This window comes from Eurytemora carolleeae, unplaced genomic scaffold, assembly GCF_000591075.1.
Source record: "Eurytemora carolleeae unplaced genomic scaffold, Eaff_2.0 scaffold294, whole genome shotgun sequence".
In the NCBI taxonomy this organism is placed as follows: domain Eukaryota; kingdom Metazoa; phylum Arthropoda; class Copepoda; order Calanoida; family Temoridae; genus Eurytemora; species Eurytemora carolleeae.
The window spans coordinates 57,027-80,243 of NW_019396358.1; the positions used below are offsets into that span (position 1 = coordinate 57,027).

General features: G+C 32.4%; 3 protein-coding genes across 10 annotated transcripts; all 3 read left to right on the forward strand.

Annotated features, from left to right (window-relative positions):
* Positions 1–294: 294 nt before the first annotated feature.
* Positions 295–8,709, forward strand: LOC111701661 (syntaxin-6). The gene is made up of 11 exons (XM_023473052.1): positions 295–387; positions 1,338–1,418; positions 3,342–3,435; positions 4,068–4,128; positions 4,840–4,913; positions 5,029–5,103; positions 5,481–5,524; positions 5,960–6,004; positions 6,455–6,549; positions 6,976–7,851; positions 8,593–8,709. Exons 1-10 carry the CDS (start codon positions 323–325, stop codon positions 7,050–7,052), a joined length of 711 nt encoding a protein of 236 aa, XP_023328820.1. The 5' UTR covers positions 295–322; the 3' UTR covers positions 7,053–7,851; positions 8,593–8,709.
* A 1,894-nt stretch (positions 8,710–10,603) lies between these two features.
* LOC111701662 (uncharacterized) lies at positions 10,604–15,630 on the forward strand. Its single transcript, XM_023473053.1, has 5 exons — positions 10,604–11,023; positions 11,463–11,547; positions 12,720–12,786; positions 13,694–13,702; positions 15,615–15,630. Exons 1-5 carry the CDS (start codon positions 10,898–10,900, stop codon positions 15,628–15,630), a joined length of 303 nt encoding a protein of 100 aa, XP_023328821.1. The 5' UTR covers positions 10,604–10,897.
* Positions 15,316–23,173, forward strand: LOC111701653 (single-strand selective monofunctional uracil DNA glycosylase). 8 transcript variants are annotated; one of them, XM_023473033.1, is made up of 13 exons: positions 15,316–16,005; positions 16,047–16,099; positions 16,287–16,328; positions 16,997–17,041; positions 17,370–17,432; positions 18,147–18,245; positions 18,616–18,672; positions 19,190–19,263; positions 20,112–20,205; positions 20,771–20,795; positions 21,330–21,395; positions 22,247–22,296; positions 23,099–23,173. In XM_023473033.1, exons 1-13 carry the CDS (start codon positions 15,713–15,715, stop codon positions 23,158–23,160), a joined length of 1,023 nt encoding a protein of 340 aa, XP_023328801.1. In that variant the 5' UTR covers positions 15,316–15,712; the 3' UTR covers positions 23,161–23,173. The 8 variants fall into 8 exon arrangements, with proteins under 8 accessions (XP_023328801.1, XP_023328802.1, XP_023328800.1 ...); XM_023473034.1 differs by lacking the exon at positions 20,771–20,795 and adding an exon at positions 22,442–22,497 and having other exon boundaries at positions 21,305–21,395; XM_023473032.1 differs by lacking the exon at positions 20,771–20,795 and having other exon boundaries at positions 21,305–21,395.
* Positions 23,174–23,217: the final 44 nt, after the last annotated feature.

Genomic DNA, 23,217 nt, shown 5'->3' on the forward strand with positions numbered 1-23,217 from the left:
TTTTAAATGTTTAAAAGTTTGGGATTCCTACGCGGTAATTCTGCGCTTTGTTACAATAATAAAATCAATCAATTAATAAAAAGAAAACAGAGTTCTACTTTTTCAATAAAATTTCAAAAAGTTTTAAAAATCAAAATATTTTTTAAATTTTCAATAAATTCAAGCTTAAAATTTTTTTTTTTATTAATAATAATAAATAATTTGAAGAAACCCTGTTTTTGAAAAAATAAAACACAATTGCGGCATTTACGGCTGCAGATACAAGTTGCAAAAATAAAAACAAAATTATCTCTACCAAAAAAGTACATTTAACAAACCTTTAATGTTATTTTTTTCAGGGGAAAGCCTAAAAATGTCGTTAGAAGATCCTTTTTTCGTTGTGAAAGAGTAAGTACAACAGAATTATTTATAAGAAAGAACTTACTAAACATATATTGATTGTTTTTCTTATGAATCAATGACGAAATTCTCAATAATCATGTTTGAAGAATAATTATCTGAAATCTGGAAAAGTTAAAGGACGTTTGGTTCTGTTCTAGTGAACGATTTTTGGACCCCCCCCAGCCCCCCCCCCCCCCCCCCCTCCTATCAATTTTGTACTTGACCATTTATTTTTCAGCAAATTTATTATTATTTATTTTTTTGTTATTTAGGGTTAGGTTAGGTTAAGACACTTTCTGGGCCGAGCGCTGCGGCTAGGATGGGCTAAGGGGCCGAGCGCTGCGGCCACGGGTTAGGTTAGTTAAGACTCCTTCTGTGCCGAGCGCCGCTGCGGCTAGGACAGGCTAGGGGGCCGAGCGCTGCGGCCACGGGTTAGGTTTAGTTAAGACACTTCCTGTCAGACCCATGTACAAAATTGATAGGAGGGGGGGGGGTCCAAAAATCGTTCTCTAGGAAATTACCGGTTTAGACACTTTCTGGGCCGAGCGCTGCGGCCACGGTTTAGGTTAGTTAAGACACTTTCTGTAAGATCCATGTACAAAATTGATAGGAGGGTCCAAAAATCGTTCTGTAGGAATATACCCATTATTTTGTTGATATTGCTATTAACCGTAAGTATATTTAATATTTTACCCACCCCCCTTACGTTTCTGTATTGGGCCGTGACTAGCCCCTCATACAATTATTTGAATATTTCTGTACGAACAGGGTGTCCAACATCAGATCGTTTACAGCTCCAATTTGAGATTTAAAATACTTATCAAAAATATATAATTTAAAAATTTTCTTGCTGAATAAACACCAGATTTTTCGAGCATAATGCGCGTTTATTGGCGATATAGCTCGAAGAAAAACCAATATTATTTGGGACTCTCTGTATTACATGATTATTTTAGTGAGGTGACTAAGGCGCTGGAAAAGACAAGAGATCTGTTCGCCAGGTGGAGAGGGTGGGGAGAGGGTGGAGCAGAACACAGGTATAGGGATGGTCGCCTAACCAGGGTTGGTTGTTTTGAGTGGTTGGCCCGAAGTTAATTAACGATACTGAAAATAATTGGTTACACATATCAATATTCATACTGAAAATAATTGGTTACACATATCAATATTCCTGTACGTTTATGAACTGTATCCTCTCCAGTGGCTCCAGCTCCCTCCATCCCATGAGCAGCATGACATCCAGCAGCACCTCTTCTTCAAGTCAGCATCATTGCAAAAACTGACTTCAGTGGGAGGCTGCGTGTTAAACAGCCCCTGGCTATCAATGCCTGCCCGTCTCAAGTTTATAAATATGTTTTAAAATATGATATTTTCTATGTTTTTGGCTTGGGACAAGTATATATATTTGATTTGATTTGATTTGATATATGTTTTGGATAGGTAAGAAGTTGATTGGAAGGAAGGAGATTGTCAGGTGATCTGTGGCAGGGTGAGATCAGAGTGTGAGACTAATAGATAACTAAACATGTTAATTGAAATAATACAGTTACAGAGTGTTAAAAAAAAATCTGAAATGAAATAATGTTAAATGACATTTTCTTTGTTTTTATAAAGTCTAGATTTAGAAATCTTCGCAGTAAATTAGTGAAGTTTTACTATTGCAAATAGGTTTGAAAAATCATACCAGTAATCTAAAGACCGACTAATTCTTTCCGTTCTGAGACTGTGTACGTTATATATTTTTTTACTTCCACTGGGCAGACGATGACAGGTTGTACATCTTCTCTTGGTACCTTTACCTTGTATTTCTTGTTTATGATATCTGTCACGTGATCAATCAATGGAAGGGTCCTAATTCTTCATCAGATTTGATGAGTGAAGGACTACTTGAAACAGGATAGGAGCAGGGAACCCTTTAGTTGACGCTGCTTGATTTCATCAATCTCATCATTTGCTTCTCTGTTCCTTATTCCCTCATCGCTTGTGGCACTTCTACTCTCTAGATCTTCCACTTTTGTCTTAGGATGTGCACCGCTTTAACGAGTTCGTTGAAAACGATGCCAATATCAGATGTATCTGGAGACTTGTCAGCCTTTTCCCCAAACCCAAGACCCTTGAGTTTCTCCAGGATTAAATCAATACTAATATCTTCATTTTTTACTTGAGCTTCAGAGTTTGGTTGAATGTTGTTCTTTTTCTTAAACTTTCTTGACTTTCCGTTGCTTGCCATTTTTCTACTTATTGACACCCTGTAACTGTTGTCACGTACTAGAGAAACATAGGCATGTGCTTCCGATTAGAATATCTGTATGGACTGGACAGAGACGTCCGTTCACTGTGAAAGTCGGAAACTAAAAGCAGAGTACAGGTGGAGAGGGTACGGGGAGGTGGAGCAGAATGAAGGTATAGGGATGGTAGGAAGAGGGGAAGGGATATCTGTTCCCCAGGTGGACAGGATGGGGGACGGGGGAGTGGAACAGAATACATGTATAGGGATGGAAGGGAGAGGGGGGAGGTTATCTGTTCTCCAGGTGGAGAGGGATGTAGGATAATATGGAACCGGATACGGGTAACGGGATGGGAGAAAGAGGGAGGGGGTTTTCTGTTAGCAGATCTATCTAGATCTATCTAGGTCGATCTAGATCTATCTCTATTTAGGTCTATCTATATCTATCTCAATCTATCTTGATTTATCTCTATCTATCTCTATCTATCTCTATCTATCTCTATCTATCTCTATCTATCTCTATCTATCTCTATCTATCTCTATCTATCTCTATCTATCTCCATCTATCTCTATCTATCTCTATCTATCTTTATCTATCTCTATCTATCTCTATCTATCTCTATATATCTTTATCTATCTCTATCTATCTATATTTATCTATCTCTATCTATCTATATTTATCTATCTCTATCTATCTATATTTATCTATCTCTATCTACATACATTTATCTAGATCTAATGAGGAAGAGGAGTGGACTATCACAGAGCTAAAGAACTCTTTGAGATCTATAGAATGGGATTTAGAGGACCTGGAGGATACGGTTCAGGTACAGAATCTAGACTCATTCGTTAGGTGGGGTGTTAATTTTTTGATTGATTGATTGATTGATTGATTGATTGATTGATTAATTAGTCGATTGAATGGTTCATTGGTTTATTGGTTCATTCAATAATTTGTTAGCTTGATAGTTTGATTGATTGATTAATTGAAGGATTGATTATTTGGTTAATTGATTGAGTATTTGGTTGATTTATTATTAAATTGAATGATTGATTGATTGATTGATCGATGGGTCCATTGATTGGTTCATTAGTTTATTGATTGATTGATTCATATTTTTGCTTGATTGATTGATTGTCTAATAAATATATGAAAATTAAAAGCCTGATCAAATGTTTGATTGATAGATTTCCGAAATTGACCAATTGACAAATTATTTTTTGCTAGTTTTATTTTACTTAGAATTCCTGAAGATTGATAAAAAGAGATTAAGATCTTTGTTTTTTTAATTGAAAAAAATATTTGATTTATTTTTATTGCTTGATGTATTTTTATTGTGAATTTTGGAACATTGTTAAAATGAGATTGAGATTATTTTTTTTTAGATTAAAAAAAATATTTTGTTTAGATTGTAGAGAAGATATTTTGTTTAGATTGTAGAGAAGATATTTTGTTTAGATTGTAGAGAAGAATCCGACCAAGTTCCGGATTGACAGCGGAGAGTTGGCAGTTAGGAAAGGTATTGTAATGGTAATGGGGTCTCTTGCAGATTTCACTTCCTTATGATTCCTTATGATTGTACCACCTGGAACCTTCGATTCCCCCAACATAGGGACGTTAAGTTACTTAACTTCCCTTGGGACAATTAAGGGTTCTCTCGACCAATTTTGCCTTCAAAACATCCCTCGCTTCGCTGTTGACGTATGGTATTGGTCTTGGTAACCCTTGGTACAGTAAAATTCCCTTTACTTCACTGTAAAAAAAAAATTATAATAAACTTTAGTTCCTAGTACATTTTTCAAAACATTTTAAATATTCCCTTACGATTTCCTTGAATTGTTGTGTAGAGATTTTGTACATTGTATAAATATCTTACGGAGAAAACCACAATATCTTCCCACTATTACACAGCTAAAGACTTATACACTACCATTGTGAATAAGACATGCCACTCTTAAGGACTACCATTGTGAAAAAGACATGTCACTCTTTAGGACTACCATTGTGAATAAGACATGCCACTCTTAAGGACTACCATTGTGAACAAGACATGCCACTCTTAAGGACTACCATTGTGAATAAGACATGCCACTCTTAAGGACTACCATTGTGAATAAGACATGACGCTTTGTAGAATTAAAGTTCACTTGAAATTATGCCTAAATCCCATTCATTTGAGAGAAACAACAAAATAGATTTATTTTTTCTCATTTTTCTTCTCCTTGATTAGGATTTATTGAATCAACGAAGGAAGAAGTTAAACAGATGAAACAACAAATAAATTCTCCAGAAAATCATGTACAGGTACTAATTCTTATGTACATGTATGCACATTATCTCATATAACAAAAACAATAACAATAACATGCTCTCATGTACATTCTCTCATATATTAGTACTTAAANGGTCAGAAGTTCAGTTGGGGGTATATATTATTATATTTAGAGAATATATTGTCGGGTTGGAGCAGCAAAATCTCACTATAAGACGGCAGGTAAAACACTTTAAACAAGGCCTTCAGGGCTCTTTGCGCATTAATTCTAAATAAAAAAAATGATATTTAGATATTTTTCTGTTTCCTATTAAGGTTTTCTAAAAAAAAATTGTATACAAATTTTTATTTTTATACATTTTTCTTTCCCATTTGAGATTATATCAAATTTTCCTCTTTTAAGATTACGATACACTTTATCGTTTCCCATTAGAAATAATATATAGAAAAGAGTTTGATTGCCAACAAATTCATAATTTAGGATAAAAAATAATTATTATAAAAATTAATGAATTATGATAAAAATTAATGAATTATGATAAAAATTAATGGATTATGATAAAAATTAATAATTTATGTAAAAGATCTAAAATATTTAGGAAGAGACAATAGATATGATGAGTGGATCTATGGGCACTATTAGGCAAATTAATCATTCTTGATATTTACCTGATTGCTTGATTGGTTGATTGATTGGAATGAATAATTTTTAATAATTAGTTGATCGCTCGATTGATTGATGGAATTGACAATTTATTTGACTAACTTTGGCAAATTAATCATTCTTAATATGCAACTGATAAAGTAATTTTAGGCAAATTAATCAGTCTAAATATTTGGTTGGTTGGTTTGTTGGTTGGTAGGTTGGTTGGTTGATTGATTGATTGATTGATTGATTGAATGATTGATTTAATGATTGATTGATTTAATGGTTAATTGATAGATTGATTGTGGACAAATTGATAATTCTGAATGTATGCAACGGATTGATTGATTGATAGATTTTATGCAAATTAATCATTTGGTATTTGATTGGTTGATTGATATATATGTATATTATATGATTGATTGATTGTAGGGAAATGTCGCATCATATTTCGAATGAACTGGACGAGCAAGCAGTGTAAGTAAATTTAATTTTCATCTAAAGTAATAATTGAAAACTGGGAAATAAAGAATGCTATATATTATTAAATTGTTTAAATGCAAATGTAGAGTGACCCTCCATTTATAGAGTGGCATGTCCGGTTCACGACGGTACCCTGTAAACATTTGTCTGATCTTTGACGACGGAGAAACCCATGATTGTCTCGCTAACTATGAACAATAATATGCGTTTTTGCAATAAAAATAAGAATATTTCGGTCAAAGCTGTGAAGCCTACCAAAATAAATGAAGGATCACTTGAAATTACTTCTACAATCCTTAGCTTTAATGACATCTATAATCCAGTGGTCTAATACTGAACTAAATTCTATTTTATTGTATCGAGACCTCTAGCGGTGAAAAATTGAACTGCTTTATTTCTGAACTTGGTGAGTGTAGGATTTCATTTCCTTATGATTCCTTGTAGGATGCTGGATGAGTTTGGTGCTGAGATAGAGCATGCTGACAGTAGGCTTGATGCTACAATGAAGAAAATGTCAAAAGTTCTTCATCTATCAAACGGTAACGTGCTAATTAACTATAAAAACGGATTGTTTACACATTTGAACGTGAAAACCCTTTTATTGTCCTTTAAAGATGTCCCTTTGACCAGAAAAAATACTTTCGGTAAAAAAAATAACCATATTGCTTTCCCAGATAAATCGGATTTCTTGTAATGTAACTTTTTATAAATATTCTATTGTTCTAAATTAATTATGATGGCCTGATCTTAAATATTTTGCAACTTAAACAGGACCATTATTATCTGTAAACATCTAGAACATATCTAGAACGTAGTTTGACTGCGATGTTTCTGTAAAAAAATTCTCGGATTTCCATCTCAAAAGATGATTAAATTGGGAAAATTAAAAAAATGGATATTTTTTTATTCTTCAATTAAATAATTAACTTTTTGTTGAAATGAGATGTTTTCAAATTTATGTTTAGATCGGCGACAATGGATGGCAATTGGAACAATTTCAAGCGCAATTATTCTTGTTCTTCTTCTTCTCTTCGTGCTCTAGAGTTCTTCCAGTTCTAGATTCATTTCTTCCGCTGATGCCTCCTTTTCTTAATTTTGTTTTTTAATTCTTTTCCTTTATTTTTCCTGTCATTTCCCCCCCCCCATCATCGTACTAGAAATGTTTCCTTGTGTTTAATTCTTTATTCATTTATTTATACTTTTTTATCTTCCATTTTTCTTCCATACTCCATTCTATTCCTTGATATTCAATTTCCATTCTCCAATCTCATCCTTTATTTTCTTTACATTATCCATTCTTGATACTTTATTTTTTTACCCCGATCCTCCAGTTTGTAACCTTGACTGTTTTTTTTACCTCCATCCTCCAATTTGCTACCTCCAACTTTCATTTTTTAGCCTCCATCCTTCATTAATTTGTTAACCTCCATCCATCGCTTAACACTTTTCTTCCATTCTCCGGTCCTTTAACATTTAACGCCCATGCTCCATCCTCCATTATAATTTATAAACCCTCCTTCCTTTCCTCCATTTTCCTACACTCTCCAAGCTCAATCCTTGATTTCCTCTAGCAATTAATAAAAGCAAGTTGTACTGCATATATTAATGTAAACAAGTTGTAGTGCATATATTAATGTAAACTGAGGTATACACTTGGAACAACCACCACTAGTTCATCCAATCTAATCTTATGTTTAAAGGGACTGTTCACGTAATTTCAAATCAACTTCAAGTTCTAGAGTGGTATTTCCGATTGACAATGTTACCCTTTAAACCTTATTCTGATCTAAGATGACAGAGATATATTTATTTTTCTAGCAAAAAATTGAGTGCCAGAAAACGTAAGTGTACAGCGTGTTTATTTTAGCTTGGTAACTGCCAAAAAATTCTATGAAAATTTTTTTCGGAAAACAAGTCCTAAAGTTTTGCACTAAAATAGTCCCGTGGAAAAAGTCCTTGAAATAAAAAGTCTTTGGAAATAAAGTCCTACCACTTTGAGACTTTATTTAGGAATTCTTTTCTGTTTCCAGAGCTGGAAACTTTAGAATGGAATATCCTTAATCCTGATCAGTAAATTAATCTGGAGATTAAATAAAAGAGGAGAACAAGCATTATTTAATCTGGAGATTAAGAAAAAGAATGGATTAAGCATTAATCCCGATATCCACCATTCAAAAGTTCCCAGCTCAGAATGATTTTATACAAAAATGTTGAAGGAAAAAAGTCCTATTTTAGTAGAAAAGGATGTTTACAACCATGCAAAAAGGGGCAGTTGATATAACACACCCCTGGATATATTCAATATGCAGATGATTAGAAAAAAATTCTTTATTAAAAAACGTCTTTGACTTGACCTCATCTTCACAAGTCCCAGGAATCTAAAACTCAGTGATATTTTGTCCTAAGACTTAAAAAAATTGGGACTTTTTTTGCCAAAGTGTTTATTTCCAGAAACTTTTTTCTGGTGACTTTCTTACATAGATTCCTCTAGTTTACACTACATTTTTAGCTGAACAATTAAGGATATTTCAGTTGTCCATGATCAGACATTGGTTTTTCATAAGAGTATCATTGTGAATCAGACATACTAGTTCCTTAAATAATTATTTATAATATTTGTAGTGTTTACTGTTCTTTGTATTTGTCAAGTAATAATTATGATTTTAGTCAAAACAATTTAATAATAACACATTCTTAATTGCCATACTTTATAGATGAAATTCAAAATTTGTAAAGCTTCCAAAAATCTGCCAAAAAATAATTCGCTTGAAGATTATAATTAATGATGAAACTCACATTGATGTTGTTTTTATGTTCAATGTTAACGATCATTTGATGTCCAATAGTTATATTAAGAAAATGATTGAATTGCTCGATTGATTGGGGAATCAAAACGGATAGAGTTTTTAAATTTGAGCCTACAAATTTTCCATAAATTACTCGTAATATTTTTTATCCCCGTCGATTCCATAATGGCTGGTAAAGTCAATAATCGCCGCCGATCGATTCAATTTACCGCCGATCTACATAATTATTTATTTAACAACCCCGCTATATTTTGATTATTGGCGATCGATTCAATAATTGAACATTAATAATAAACAACAATACTCATTGTTTCTTAATATCTAGTCAGTTGGGTGTTTTTAGGTAACTTTACGCGAAAGAAGTTTTTTAATGGTAATTTTTTTATAAAGCATAATTAATTTTTTCCTTTAACTTAAAGGGACTGTAAGCGTAATTTTATGTGATCCTTCAAAAATTGCAATGCCCGATTCACAACGGTACCATTGAAATTTTTATCTGATCAATAATGTGGAAGATATGTTAATCTATAAGTGTAAAAGTGTTAATTCTGATGATTCATATTTGTTTTCATGAAGTAGAAATGCGCAAATCAGTTTTTTTTGAGAAACCACGTTTGAAAACAAAAAGTTTTCAAAATTATAAGCATTTCCATCTAATTGATACTTCAGACAAAGGTTTCAAGGGTACCGTTAAGAATCAGGCATTGTCATTCAACATCTTTGCATGGAGGGTCCCTTGAAATTACGTTTACATTTAGAGAGGGGGGGATGTAATTTTTTTTTCTTTTTAAAACTTTAGCATTAAAGTTACCTTCAATATCCAACCCAATATTATCCCCAACGTGCATTTTCATAAATACGAGTCATACTTCGCCTATTATTGTACAATTGTCAAAATATTTTATTTAATAAAAATTTATTAATACTTTTATGTTATCATGTCGTAATTAATTTATCAAAAATTACATTTTCAGATAAAAATGTGAGAGGAGTTTAGGATTTTAGTAACTCTGGAAAAATACTTTTAAAAAAACAAGTGTTTTAGAAAAATCTATTCACAAAAAGTCGGCCATTTTTGTTTCAGAAGAACATAATAAAGTATTTCACACTGAAGATTTGTAAACCAAACTAAAAACATTCTCGTGGTTCAATCAAAATCGTTCAATAAATAAATTAACAAACAAAAATTATTTTATCATACTATGGCTTTTTAGATTTTTCAACTTTTGCATAAAGCTAATATATACATTATACATCTGAAATTGTTGCCTATTTTAACTTTAATAATTTTTTTATTTTAATTAAATTTTACAATATTTTTAAATTTCTATACGATATGAGATGGAAACATTCTGAGACTTCTATTTCCTGTTTTTCATTCGTTCTTCTTGATCGTCCATTCCTTGTCCAAAGTGCACAGCACCAAGCTGAGAATGAAGTTTTGTTTTAATCTATGTACAATTCTTGCTTCCCCTTTAGGATACAAGATGCGTAACTAAACTCAGCGCTTCTCTAGCTGTAATTCTCGTACCGATCGTGTATCTTTCGACCTACGCAAATTCGCTATACTCCACTTCTGACCTACGCCAAATCCACTATACTATACATCCGACCTACTGGCACGTGGTTTTACAGCTGCTATATTGTGGCCGCTGCGCCCGGCCCCCTAGTCTGTCCTAGCCGCGGCGCTCGGCCCCTAAGCCTGTCCGGCTTAGAAATTGTCTTAACCTAACCTAACCCTCAAATAATACTAAAATAAACAGCTGGCGTAGNAAGTTCAGTTGGGGGGATGTTGCGCATAGACGATGTAACATGACCCTGGCACCACATAGGATAGGTCCACTGAGTCCACTCTGCTTTAAAGCATGCAGGCAACTGAAATTGTTGCCTATATACAGAGACTTGGATTGGAAAAAAAATACCGAGTAACATTTTTTTTCTTTTAACAATACTAATATTCAACTGCAAGGGAAAAACTTAATTAAACTTCAAATAGTCAAATTCATAAAACATAAGGTCTTATTCTTTTTGGGTACCTGTATATTTTCATTGAAAATCAAAATGGTTTCCCGAATTTCAGATGTTGAAATTAATCACCACGAGTTTGAAAAGAAGGTTCGAGAATGTTGAAAACATAACAACAGCCGAGCTTCACAACAACATAAACAACAGCAACAACATTCTTATTATAGATACAAGAAACGAGGTGGGATTTTTTTTTCAAAGAAATCACCGACGCCGCAGTCCTGACTGAACGGACTAAACATTTAATTAGTTGGCATCGTACAAATATTAGTTGCGCGGGGAAGCCTTTTTCGGGGTCAAAACAGAGGTTGATGGAAAAGTTATATTTTCGTATTTTGTATCTAATTTCCCCCTGACCCCCTCACTACCTTCCTAAAGTGCAAAGTATTCATTGTATAGTGTAAACTGTGCAATGTAAAATCATTGATGGCTTGCTTATTAATGATTTTGTCTTTTGATTGATTGATTGCGTTGTTGATTAATATCATTTAATGATTAATTGATTGTTTGATTACTTGATTGGTTGATTAATTGATTACTTGATTGAATTATTGATTGATTTATTGGTTGGTTGATTGGTTGATGGATTGATTGATTGAAATTTGAATGATAAATTTCAGGAAGAATATAGTGTGAGCAGACTTCCTGGTGCCAGGCATCTTCATTTTCAAGCAGATACAGAGCAGATTAGCAAATTTATACAAGGTTAGCAGATACAGATCAGATTAGCAGATACAGAGCAGATAAGCAGATTTATAGAAGGTTAACAGATACAGATCAGATAAGCAGATTTATACAAGGTTAGTAGAAACAGAACAGATTATCAGATTTGTAGAAGGTTTGCAGATACAGAATAGATTAGCAGATTTGTAGAACGTTAGCAGATACGGAACAGATTAGCAGATTTATAGAAGATTAGCAGATACTGATCAGATTAGTAGATTTATAGAAGGTTAGCGGATTCAGATCAGTTTATCAGTTTTCTGGAAGGTTAGCAGATACAGATCAGAATAGCAGTTTTACAGGTTAGCAGATACAGATCAGATTAGCAGATTTATAGAAGGTCAGCAGATAAAGATCAGTTTATCAGTTTTATAAAAGTTTAGCAGATACAGATCAGATTAGTAGATTTATAGAAGGTTAGCAGATACAGGACAGATTAGCAGATTTATAGAAGGTTAGCAGATACAGAACAGATTAGTAGATTTATAGAAGGTTAGCAAATACAGAACAGATTAGCAGATTTATAGAAGGTTAGCAGATACAGAACAGATTAGCAGATTCATAGAAGGTTTGCAGATACAGAACAGATTCACAGATTTGTAGAAGTTAGCAGATTCAGAACAGATTAGCAGATTTATAGAAGGTTAGCAGATACAGATCAGAATAGCAGTTTTACTGGTTAGCAGATACAGATCAGATTAGCAGATTTATAGAAGGTTAGCAGATACAGAACAGATTCACAGATTTGTAGAAGTTAGCAGATTCAGAACAGATTAGCAGAGTTATAGAAGGTTAGCAGATACAGATCAGAATAGCAGTTTTACTGGTTAGCAGATACAGATCAGATTAGCAGATTTATAGAAGGTTAGCAGATACAGAACAGATTAACAGATTTGTAGAAGTTAGCAGATTCAGAACAGATTAACAAATTTATAGAAGGTTAGCAGATACAGAACAGATTAGCAGATTTTTTGAAGGTTAGAAGATACAGAACAGAGTAGCAGATTTGTAGAAGGTTATCAGATACAGAACATATTAGCAGATTTACACAAGGTTAGAACAGATTTGCTGTTTCATGCAAGGTTAGCAGATTTTTACAAGGTTAGCAGATTTATATAAGGTTAGCGGAGTTTAAAAGTTTCTTGTTTGTTAAGATCATGTGAAAAACAAGGCAGACAACTCAGAAACTTTGTTGATTTGTTATTGTTCCTTAGGATACAGGTATAGAAACGTTAACAACAATAATAAAAACTTGAAAATTGAAAAATATTAGAAAATTTATTTTGCTTTCTTATTTTTGGGTCTATGTGATGGGATGTGGATGATTTTGATTTTGATTTATTTTACTTATCTCACAGATGCGCTGGTACCAATGGTTAAAGAGTTTCTAGTCTTTATTCTTCTGTTATTTATACACTGAAAAATACAATACCTTAGAAATAAAAAATACTGAATATATTTAATTATGAAATACAAAAGATAAAATTTTGCATATCATATACGCTCAGAGCTGGGAACTTTTGAATGGTGGATATCGGGATTAATGCTTAATCCTCTCTTTTTCTTAATCTCGAGACTAACTAAATTTTGTACTTGTATCCTGAAAAGTGTATAAAATTCAACCAATTAGAATCGCGTATCAGAAGGCGGTAAATTTGAAATTTTGCGCGCCATTTAAGATTAATAAACAGAAACTCTTGATTTTAAAAACCGGTTTTTTATTTATCTGTAGTATATCCAAAAAAGATTGGATTAAGCAAGAAATCAAAAGTGTCCACATTGAATATTCGGATTAAGCAGTCGGGATTAATGGGATCCCATTCAAAAGTTCCCAGCTCAGGTGAGTCGAGCTCCTAGATTCTACAAAGTTCCGATACCGAAGGGACTCATTTGTCCTGTAAGTGAACTAAGAAGAAAGATGGGGTTAGTCATCCATATATATGGTTAACTTAAAGACTACAAACACGAACCAGAATATTTTTATGAAGTATGTAGAATAAATGCTATCCATCATCCTGCAGAATTGATTCTCACTCTCAACTTGACTGATTTTTCATTTAATTTGATCTGAAGTTGTGTCATGTGTCTTTCAAATTTTAGTTTTGATTTGTATATTTTAATGTTTAAGATCCTCTGTGTTGNAATTCATACCGAGAGATTCTTTAAATTCCCCTCTAATATATATTCTATTCTCTATGATTGTAATTCATGTCAAAAAGCTTTTCGCAAATATATATATATTCGCTATAGCTGGCCAAATGACTATATTGATTTGGCTAAACTTTTTTGTGGGAACCCATGGCTAAAAAATTCGATATTTTGCCGCGTCATAATTATAAAAATTTAATGCCAAGCGCGGGTAAACGGTGGGATTACCTATGACTGTGAATGATAATATGAACCTGGGTAGTTTAGAATAATAATGATAATATTAATAAAAGGTTTTATCCTAAACTGAACTGTCAAGTTCTCTTCATTCTTTGTAAAGTGCAACAGTTGTACAATCTATGTTTAATCTCAAACTTAGTCTACTGTACAAAACGGCGCGGTACACTGTACATGTTTAGGTGTACAATCCAGAAAATTCTATCTTTAAGTTTACACTGTACACTGTACATGTTTAGGTGTACAACCAGAAGGTTCTATCTTCAAGTGTACACTGTAAACTGTACATGTTTAGTTGTACAATCTAGAAGTATCTATCTTCAAGTTTACTACATTGTACATGTTTAGTTGTACAATCTAGAAGGTTTTATCTTCAAGTGTACTACACTGTACATGTTTAGGTGTACAATCTAGAAGGTTTTATCTTCAAGTGTACACTGTACTTGTTTAGTTTACAATCTAGAAGGTTCTATCTTCAAGTGTACTACACTGTACATGTTTAGGTGTACAATCTAGAAGGTTCTATCTACAAGTGTAAACTGTACACTGTACATGTTGAGGTGTACAATCTAGAAGGTTCTATCTTCAAGTGTACAGTGTACACTGTACATGTTTAGGTGTACATTTTAATCTCAAACTTAGTCTACTGTACAAAACGGCGCGGTACACTGTACATGTTAAGGTGTACAATCTTGAAAATTCTATCTTTAAGTGTACACTGTACACTGTACATGTTCAGGTGTACAATCTAGAAGATTCTATCTTCAAGTGTACACTGTACACTGTACATGTTTAGGTGTACAATCTAGAAGGTTCTATCTTCAAGGTAAACTGTACACTGTACATGTTTAGGTGTACTATCTAGAAGGTTCTATCTTCAAGTGTACACTGTACAGTGTACATGTTTAGGTGTACAATCTAGAAGGTTCTATCTTCAAGTGTACACTGTACAGTGTACATGTTCAGGTGTACAATCTAGAAGGTTCTATCTTCAAGTGTAGACTGTACACTGTACATGTTCAGGTGTACAATCTAGAAGGTTCTATCTTCAAGTGAACACTGTACACTGTACATGTTCAGGTGTACAATCTAGAAGGTTTTATCTTCAAGTGTACACTGTACACTGTACATGTTCAAGGTGTACAATCTAGAAGGTTCTATCTTCAAGTGGGCAAATGAGAACAGAACTCTAGATGGAGGAGATGGGGTTCATCCATTTAGGAAAATTTATACATCATTTAAAGAAAAAATGTTGAGAATTTATTTTAAAATCCAATGTCTTTAAAATAAATTTTAAATTACAATTTTTTAAAAGTTATAAAATTTCATGATTATTTCTATAAATTATGTATATTTTAATAGTTACATGTGGGGGTTTCTAGGACTTAACTTTTCAAAGTGGAAGTGGACAAATTAGCAATAAGTGGAAGTGAGCGAACCTTAATAAAATAAGTAAAATAGAAGCGTACTTGTAAGTATAAAGAATCAAATAAAAAGTGGCGTTAACTTTTTTTAAGTTCTAGAGAAATAGACAAATAACATTAAAATCCGGACAGTACAGAAAACAGATGTGGTGAATTCTCGAACAAGAAAAAAAACTGAAGTGAGTAGTTGAGATTTTAATGATGAAATGGGTTATTTCTAAACAAGAGTTGCTATTCTAGGTTCACTTACTGTTAGACATTTAAAATATGCAAATGAACCTTTGATAGAATATATTTGATGAAAAAGAGTGAAAGATAATTTTGTGGCTCTTACGAATATGTCAGACCTTCGTGATGTCACTGATGACCGGTATTCTCATCATGCTGACCTACAGCCGTATGCTGATGACCTCCTTGACCTGGAGGCACATTCAAACAATTTTCAAAGTCAAACAGACCTCCAGACTGTAGCTTTTAACCTCCAGGGACAGGAAAATATTGACCTCCATAAACAAAATTTTGACCTCCATGGACAAAATGTTGACCTCTGGGAAGAAGAAGTTGACCTCGAGGGACAAATTGCTGACCTTCCATCGGTTCTTTTCCGACCATTCTTCACTGAGACAATCAGGTTTATTTTTAGTGCATTAATAATAATTTCTTTATTATCAGGGACAAAGTGCTAAAAATAGAGGTGAAACTAGCTGAGTATTTAATGACATTAGGTAAAAACATGAATTAAAATAAAAATTACATTTTTCTTATCCACCCTGTAAAAATTAAAACTCAGGAAAATTGCGGAAAATCGAGAAATATGAAAAAACTTTTTTCAAATTTTTACATGTTAAGTTTTTTTGTCCAAGTTGAACAATAGAACTGATTTTCTGAAAAACATGTTTTTTTTTGCTACAGATTACACCAGGTCACCAGTAAAATATCTATCTAATCCTCTAGGCAATTAAACAAAATAATTCATGCCTTGTTTGTCTTAATTTTCTCAACATTATTTAATAATAAAAATTGTATTTTTTTGTTTTTCTGTTGATAAACAAGTATAAAAAGGATAATGGGTAACTAATAAAATATGATAAAAATCAATTTTTTAATTCCAATCTTGCTCAATTTTTAATATTAAAGATATTAAATGTTTAGAAACACAGTCTTCTTTTACTCTTTAAGGTTTAAAGGAAGGTTTTAAATAAGGGATTATAGAGGACTTGAGGTCAAACTCTAATGAAACGCATAAAGTAACTTCCAGTATATATATTTCTTATAACTCATTACTAGAGGGTTCAGAACATGAGTCAATATCAAGATCACACGTGTAGATTCAAAAGTACAATGCCCCGTATCCGTTCTATCTCATTCTTGTGGAAGTAGTTTTAGGCGGCTAGGTATCGTCTTCCACGGGATTATTATTTTTCTCTGATTTTAAATTTGTCCAGTTTTCTAATACAAGTTAGATATGATATTGGCCCGATAGATTGTTCAGGCTACGCAGCTCTTTTGAAGATTTGTCATAAGCATATTGTAGATAAAATATATTGAAGACATGTATTTTTATTGCTTGAGAAAATTGCAACCTCTTCCTTTAAATTGTCATGAAATATTTTAATTATCAGATCATGCGGAGTTACCTCATAGAATATTTCTTCAGAAATACCTAGGGCTAAACTTTTTTGATTTATAAATTTTGATCATAGTCAGCTTAAAAGATTTATAATTTATATAAAGTAATTAAATGATCAATATACCATGAAAAAAATTATTCGAAAAAACTGATGGTTTAAAGATAAAAATGATATTGAAAAAATTAGAAAAAAATTTTATTACTTATTCATAATTTTATAATTTCTTTAATTAATAATAATGTGAGTTAAAACAAAATATTCAAAGCTCTTAAGATTTTTTTTCTGAGAAAATTTTTTTTTACCTTTTTTATCAAACCCGTAAATTATGCAAAAAGTGCCAAATTAGAATATGTAAAAAATTTAGATGGAGAGAAGAAAATTATTTTTCTGGGTATGAACCCTGGACCGTGGGGCATGTGCCAAACAGGTTAGATTTTAAGAGAGAGTTCATGAATTTTATATGATTCTAGGCTTTCAAGTGCATTTTTTAAATTTAATAAATTTCGACATTTTTTCCGTGCACTTTTTATTTTTATCATCTCTCAAACTTCCTTGGGGTCTTATGAGTTGTCACACAAACTTTGGACCTGATCGGTTTAGTCGTTTTGACGTTTATTGGATACAAACAAAAAGTATAAATATAGATTGTTGGTGGAATTCCTAGTCGCAACACTGTTTCCCTTCCCCCGGCCTCTCCTCCCCCTCCCACTTAACACTTATCACAGAAAAAATGTAAAAATATTTTCCTTATTCGTATATTTGTAAATTGACAATTGGGAAAATTCCCAATGGGAGATGATAATTGGGGAGAAAAATTCCCTCCGGAAATAATACTAGTTTGTTAAAAATTAACATCTTTTTATTAGTTAGTAGTTGATCGGTTCTATTTTATTTACGTATATCACTTAGGAATTGTATAATGGAAGATTAAAAATAAATTATGGGTTATTCACCTTGCCAAAATCGACGAGTCAAATATAATTAAGTTAAAGCTTGAAGTTACAAGTTAAATTAAGTCAAAAATGGTGCTGCCAGCATTTAAGCTGAAACTTAACATTTAACATTTAACTTTTCGTCCTTTAGTTTTGGCTTCTGGCTAACTATCGCTGTTTCGTTTTGATATTCCAACCTTTTTGTTTAGGAATTCCTTTCGGTGAGATTGAAGCTTGCAAGGGGTTTCTTGGTATCTCAGCTCCTGTTAAAACTCCCAAGACTTTTCATCCTAGAAGACCTATAGAAGGTAAGAAAAATTGCTTTAGGGATTTTATTCATTATTGTAATAGTGGAAAATATGTCTAAAAATAATTGAATAGTTTGGTCTGAAGAAATGTTTGGTGTGAAATTGTAGTATTTGCTCTTGAGAAGTTAGTTCTAAAATGTTGCTGTTGGAAAGAGAAGAGCTAGCGAACACATAAATATCTCTTCCGAACCACAAATCATAAAAAATCAACTTTTTGAATTAGTTTAAGGCGGAATTGAAATGAGTTAGCGCCAATCCGTGAAATTGAGAGGTCTTTTTTGGTCCGGAAGATAAATTTGTGTGGTGCGCATTCCCCCGCTCGCTGGAAACATGCTCTCTTTAAAGGGTATTAACAAGATGTTATTGTTAGGATTTGATTGCAAGAGAAAGGAGGTGAGCGGTCAAAGATTCTGGAGTTTGATTAAAGGGACTGTAGACGTAATTTAAAGTGACCTTTCATTTAAAGGGTGCTTTACTCGATTCACAACGGTACCATTAAAAACGTTTCCTGATTAATAATGTGAAAGATATCGCCGGTTTTCTAGCGTGAAAAGTGTTCTATTTTAATAATTTCCTCCATTGCTTTTGAAGTAGAATTTGCGCAAGTTGGAAAACCTACACACGAAAATAAACAATTTTCAAACAGAGACGATGATGGATATCTCATGATTTCAAATTCGGTGATGGTGATGGACCAAANCGCTCATGGTGATGGACCAAACCTCTGTAGAGTAAAAAAGTAGATGTTAGTTCCACATTTATTGAAAATATATTTCGGTCTGGGTTGACCCTCGTCAGTTCTTGAGATTGTTTCTTCACAAAGATTAAAAACAAACTCTCTTCTTGAAATATCTCATGCTTTTAAGTGTACCGTTTAGAATCAGACATGTCATATATCGCTCTATAAATTATGGTTTTAAATTATGTCTACAATCCTTGTATAGAAGTTTCCAGAACTCCGGACACATTCTTCAAGCATAGCTTTCTGGCCAATCATTGTCCTCTGGCTTTTATGAAGGTGACTCTATAGAGAACTTAACTCCTCTGACATTTTAGAAGATTATTAGGAACATATTCCCCCTGACATATTCCTGTAAATATATTTTAGAAGATTAATAGGAACATATTCCCCCTGACATATTCCTGTAAATATATTTTAGAAGATTAATAGGAACATATTCCCCCTGACATATTCCTGTAAATATGTTTTAGAAGATTAATAGGAACATATTCCCCCTGACATATTCCTGTAAATATTTTTTTAGAAGATTAATAGGAACATATTCCCCCTGACATATTCCTGTAAATATATTTTAGAAGATTAATAGGAACATATTCCCCTTGACATATTTCTGTAAATATAACCCCCCTAACATAACCCCCCTAACATTCAAAGGGAGCGACTGGCTAGACATGGTAGTTGAGCTGACAGTGCAGTTTTGTAGAAAATTTTTCAGGATTCATTTGATATCTATGAGACGTTTTTTAAAGTGTATAATTGTTCTGTAAGAGTGCAAATTCATGGGGGTTTCATGTAGGGATCTCTTTCAGATCATTCTAATATTTCTTTTTTAAACACGAACCCTGTAATTTTTTTTAGAAAATGTGTATATATATATATACAGTGAAAACCATAAAACTATGGAATAAGAAGACGAGTTTTAGATTCAATTTATGACTTTAAATAATGCAATGTGCATAATACATTACAATTTTGCCGTGTAGAAAGGCCCAATTCATTTAATAAGTGATTTAATAAGTTACTGCGGTAAAACTATTTGATTTCTAACCAAATCAAATACAATTAATTTATGCGTTAATGTCGTCTTCCTAATCTACAGTTTCCTGGTTATCACTGTTTTCCAGGAGTCAGGGAAGAATGTGACGCCTCCTGAAATGCCAAAAGAATTAAGAGAAAAGATAATGACTGCTTGTGATTCATCTCTTCTTGAAATATTAGGCAAAATTTAACTGAATATTATTTTTATTAATTTTATTTTTTTTAATGACAGAAATTTTTCTGGCTGATATTTGGAATAATTTTTGACTATTTTCTATTTGTCGAACACAATTCTTATGCATATTCTAGCGACTATAATTAGTCCTGTGGAGTATTTTTTATTAATTTTAGTCCAGTTGATCCCTGATAGAGGAATATTTTTATTCATTTATTAGTCCAGTTGATCACTGATACCATTTTATGGTTTGAAAGTCATGTTATTAATTATAAGTTCTGTTAAACACTGCTCATTAATTATTTTTGGCACAATTTTCGACTTAAAATTGGAATTTGTCTATTGATAGGCCTGTTGAGAACTAATCTTATAATATCTCTTTTACTTGATAATATGTATGGGAATTTAAGAATAATCGTGTTTATTGTTAATCCTGTTCAACGCAAAAATACCACAACCTCGGAAACTGAACTAGTGGTGGACATCATAATTATCATTCACCAATGTTTGTTCTGGGGAAGTTATTTTGAAATAGCTATATATTTATATAGTCAATTTGTCAATTTTTAGACCTGTTGAAAACTGATCTTATAATTGGAATTTTTAGACCTGTTGAAAACTGATCTTATATAATTGGAATTTTTAGTCCTGTTGAAAACTGATCTTATATAATTGGAATTTTTAGTCCTGTGGAAAACTGATCTTATATAATTGGAATTTTTAGTCCTGTTGGAAACTGATCTTATATAATTGGAATTTTTAGTCCTGTTGAAAACTGATCTTATAATTGGAATCTTTAGTCCTGTTGAAAACTGATCTTATATAATTGGAATTTTTAGACCTGTTGAAAACTGATCTTATAATAGGAATTTTTAGTCCTGTTGAAAACTTATCTTATATAATTTGTCAATTTTTAATCCTGTTGAAAACTGATCTTATATAATTGTAATTTTTAGTCCTGTTGAAAACTGATCTTAAAATTGGATTTTTTAGTCCTGTTGAAAACTGATCTTATAATTGGAATTTTTAGACCTGTTGAAAACTGATCTTATAATTGGAATTTTTAGACCTGTTGGAAACTGATCTTATAATTGGAATTTTTAGTCCTGTTGAAAACTGATCTTATAATTGGAATTGGAAAATTTGCCGAGAACCGCGGGAAAAAGATTGTTAAAGAAAATAAACTTAAAACTAGGAAATCAATTTAGATCATTTTTGATAAACAAAAAATACTATTTTGAAGCTTTTTATATTATTAAAAAGAAAGAAAAAAAGATGTTTAAAAAGTTATTTACCTGAAAATGTTTACATGCGATATATAGGTGATAAATTTCTCTCAAAACTGCAAATCCGCGATTAAAATATGTAGATGCGGCAATACAGATAACACATACGTGAATATTCAGTAACTCCTTAACATGCATTAGAAATGGAGCATGACGTCTATCATTTTTTAAAAATTTATTTAATGTTATCTTTAAATTGATAAAGATGTAATTTCACACAAAATTAGTGATACAGTAAGACCCTTAAAACTGATGAATAGGAAGACGACAATAGTACAGTGCACAATTGTACAGTGCACAATAGTACAGTGCACAATAGTACAGTGCACAATAGTACAGTGCACAATAGTACAGTGCACAATAGTGCAGTGCACAATATTGCATCACAATAGTACAGTGCACAATAGTACAGTGCACAATAGTACAGTGCACAATAGTACAGTGCACAATAGTACAGTGCACAATAGTACAGGGCACAATAGTACAGTGATCAATAGTACAGTGCACAATAGTGCAGTGCACAATAGTGCAGTGCACAATAGTACAGTGCACAATAGTACAGTGCACAATTGTACAGTGCACAATTGTACAGTGCAAAACGGCTGTGTTTCAAGTTATTTTACTATGCAAATCATAGCTTGAGTCTAATAGTCGTCTTTCTATTCCAGAGTTTCATGGGTCTCACTGTATATACTGACAGTAGTAGTCATAATGTATATATTGTCTTTTTTAACATAATTCTAAATAGATTTGATTTTAGAGTCGGATTTTTAATGCATCCAAGTCCAATAAATCCTCTAGCAAATAAAGGTAAAACATTAAAAACGAATAAAATTAGAATTTGTTTACAATTAAATAAAACATAAATATGTTGCTAAATATATCTGCTTTTGAAGGCATGCAGTGATTAAAACCTATAATACTTAGATTTTGAAACCATATGCTATTTTGCTAGGCAGTAGGCAATTGGGATATGCGTGTTATGGCACTTTGACAAAGGCATGAACACTGGTAAACATTGGTTTTTGACATAATTTACTTTTATGCTTTGCAATTTATTCATTCCATCCACAGCTCTGTTCAAATTCACCATAAAATCCAGTATTCATTCTTAACCTTTTTAAGATAGAAAAACGACGATATCTTCTCCATTGTTGCTCACTTAAATGTTTATAGATACCTTTGTGAATCATGCATGTACCTAGTAAAAGAAGGGTCCCTTGAAATTGCGTCGGCCTAGGTTATAATGCAAGAAAAGTTATTTCAGAGGTGTACGCATCTTTTGTACTGCAGTGTACTGTCTCTGGGCGGTAATGTAAACACAAGACGGATCCATCTTTCACATAAAAATCAATGAAATATTCTGGTCATAGGAAACTATTATGTGAAGTATCAAAATTTTTAAATGCTTTTATCCTCCTCGGATACTAAACGAACACTGATGCATCTGTTCTTGTTTACAAATTTCGCCCGGAGAGAACTGGTTTCAATATGTACGCAGAGTATACGCATCTGAAATTAACTTTCCTTGCATTATAACCTTGGCTCGACTAACCTTTGAAATTAAAAAAATCAATAAATACTTCTATTTTCTAATTCTACCTTTTTATAGGATGGAATGACATAGCTCTGAAACAGTTGGCAGAACTTGATGTACTGCAGTATATATCCTAGAGCTGTACAATCTGCAGTACATACCTATATACCTACATACCTATAGAGTTTACTTAA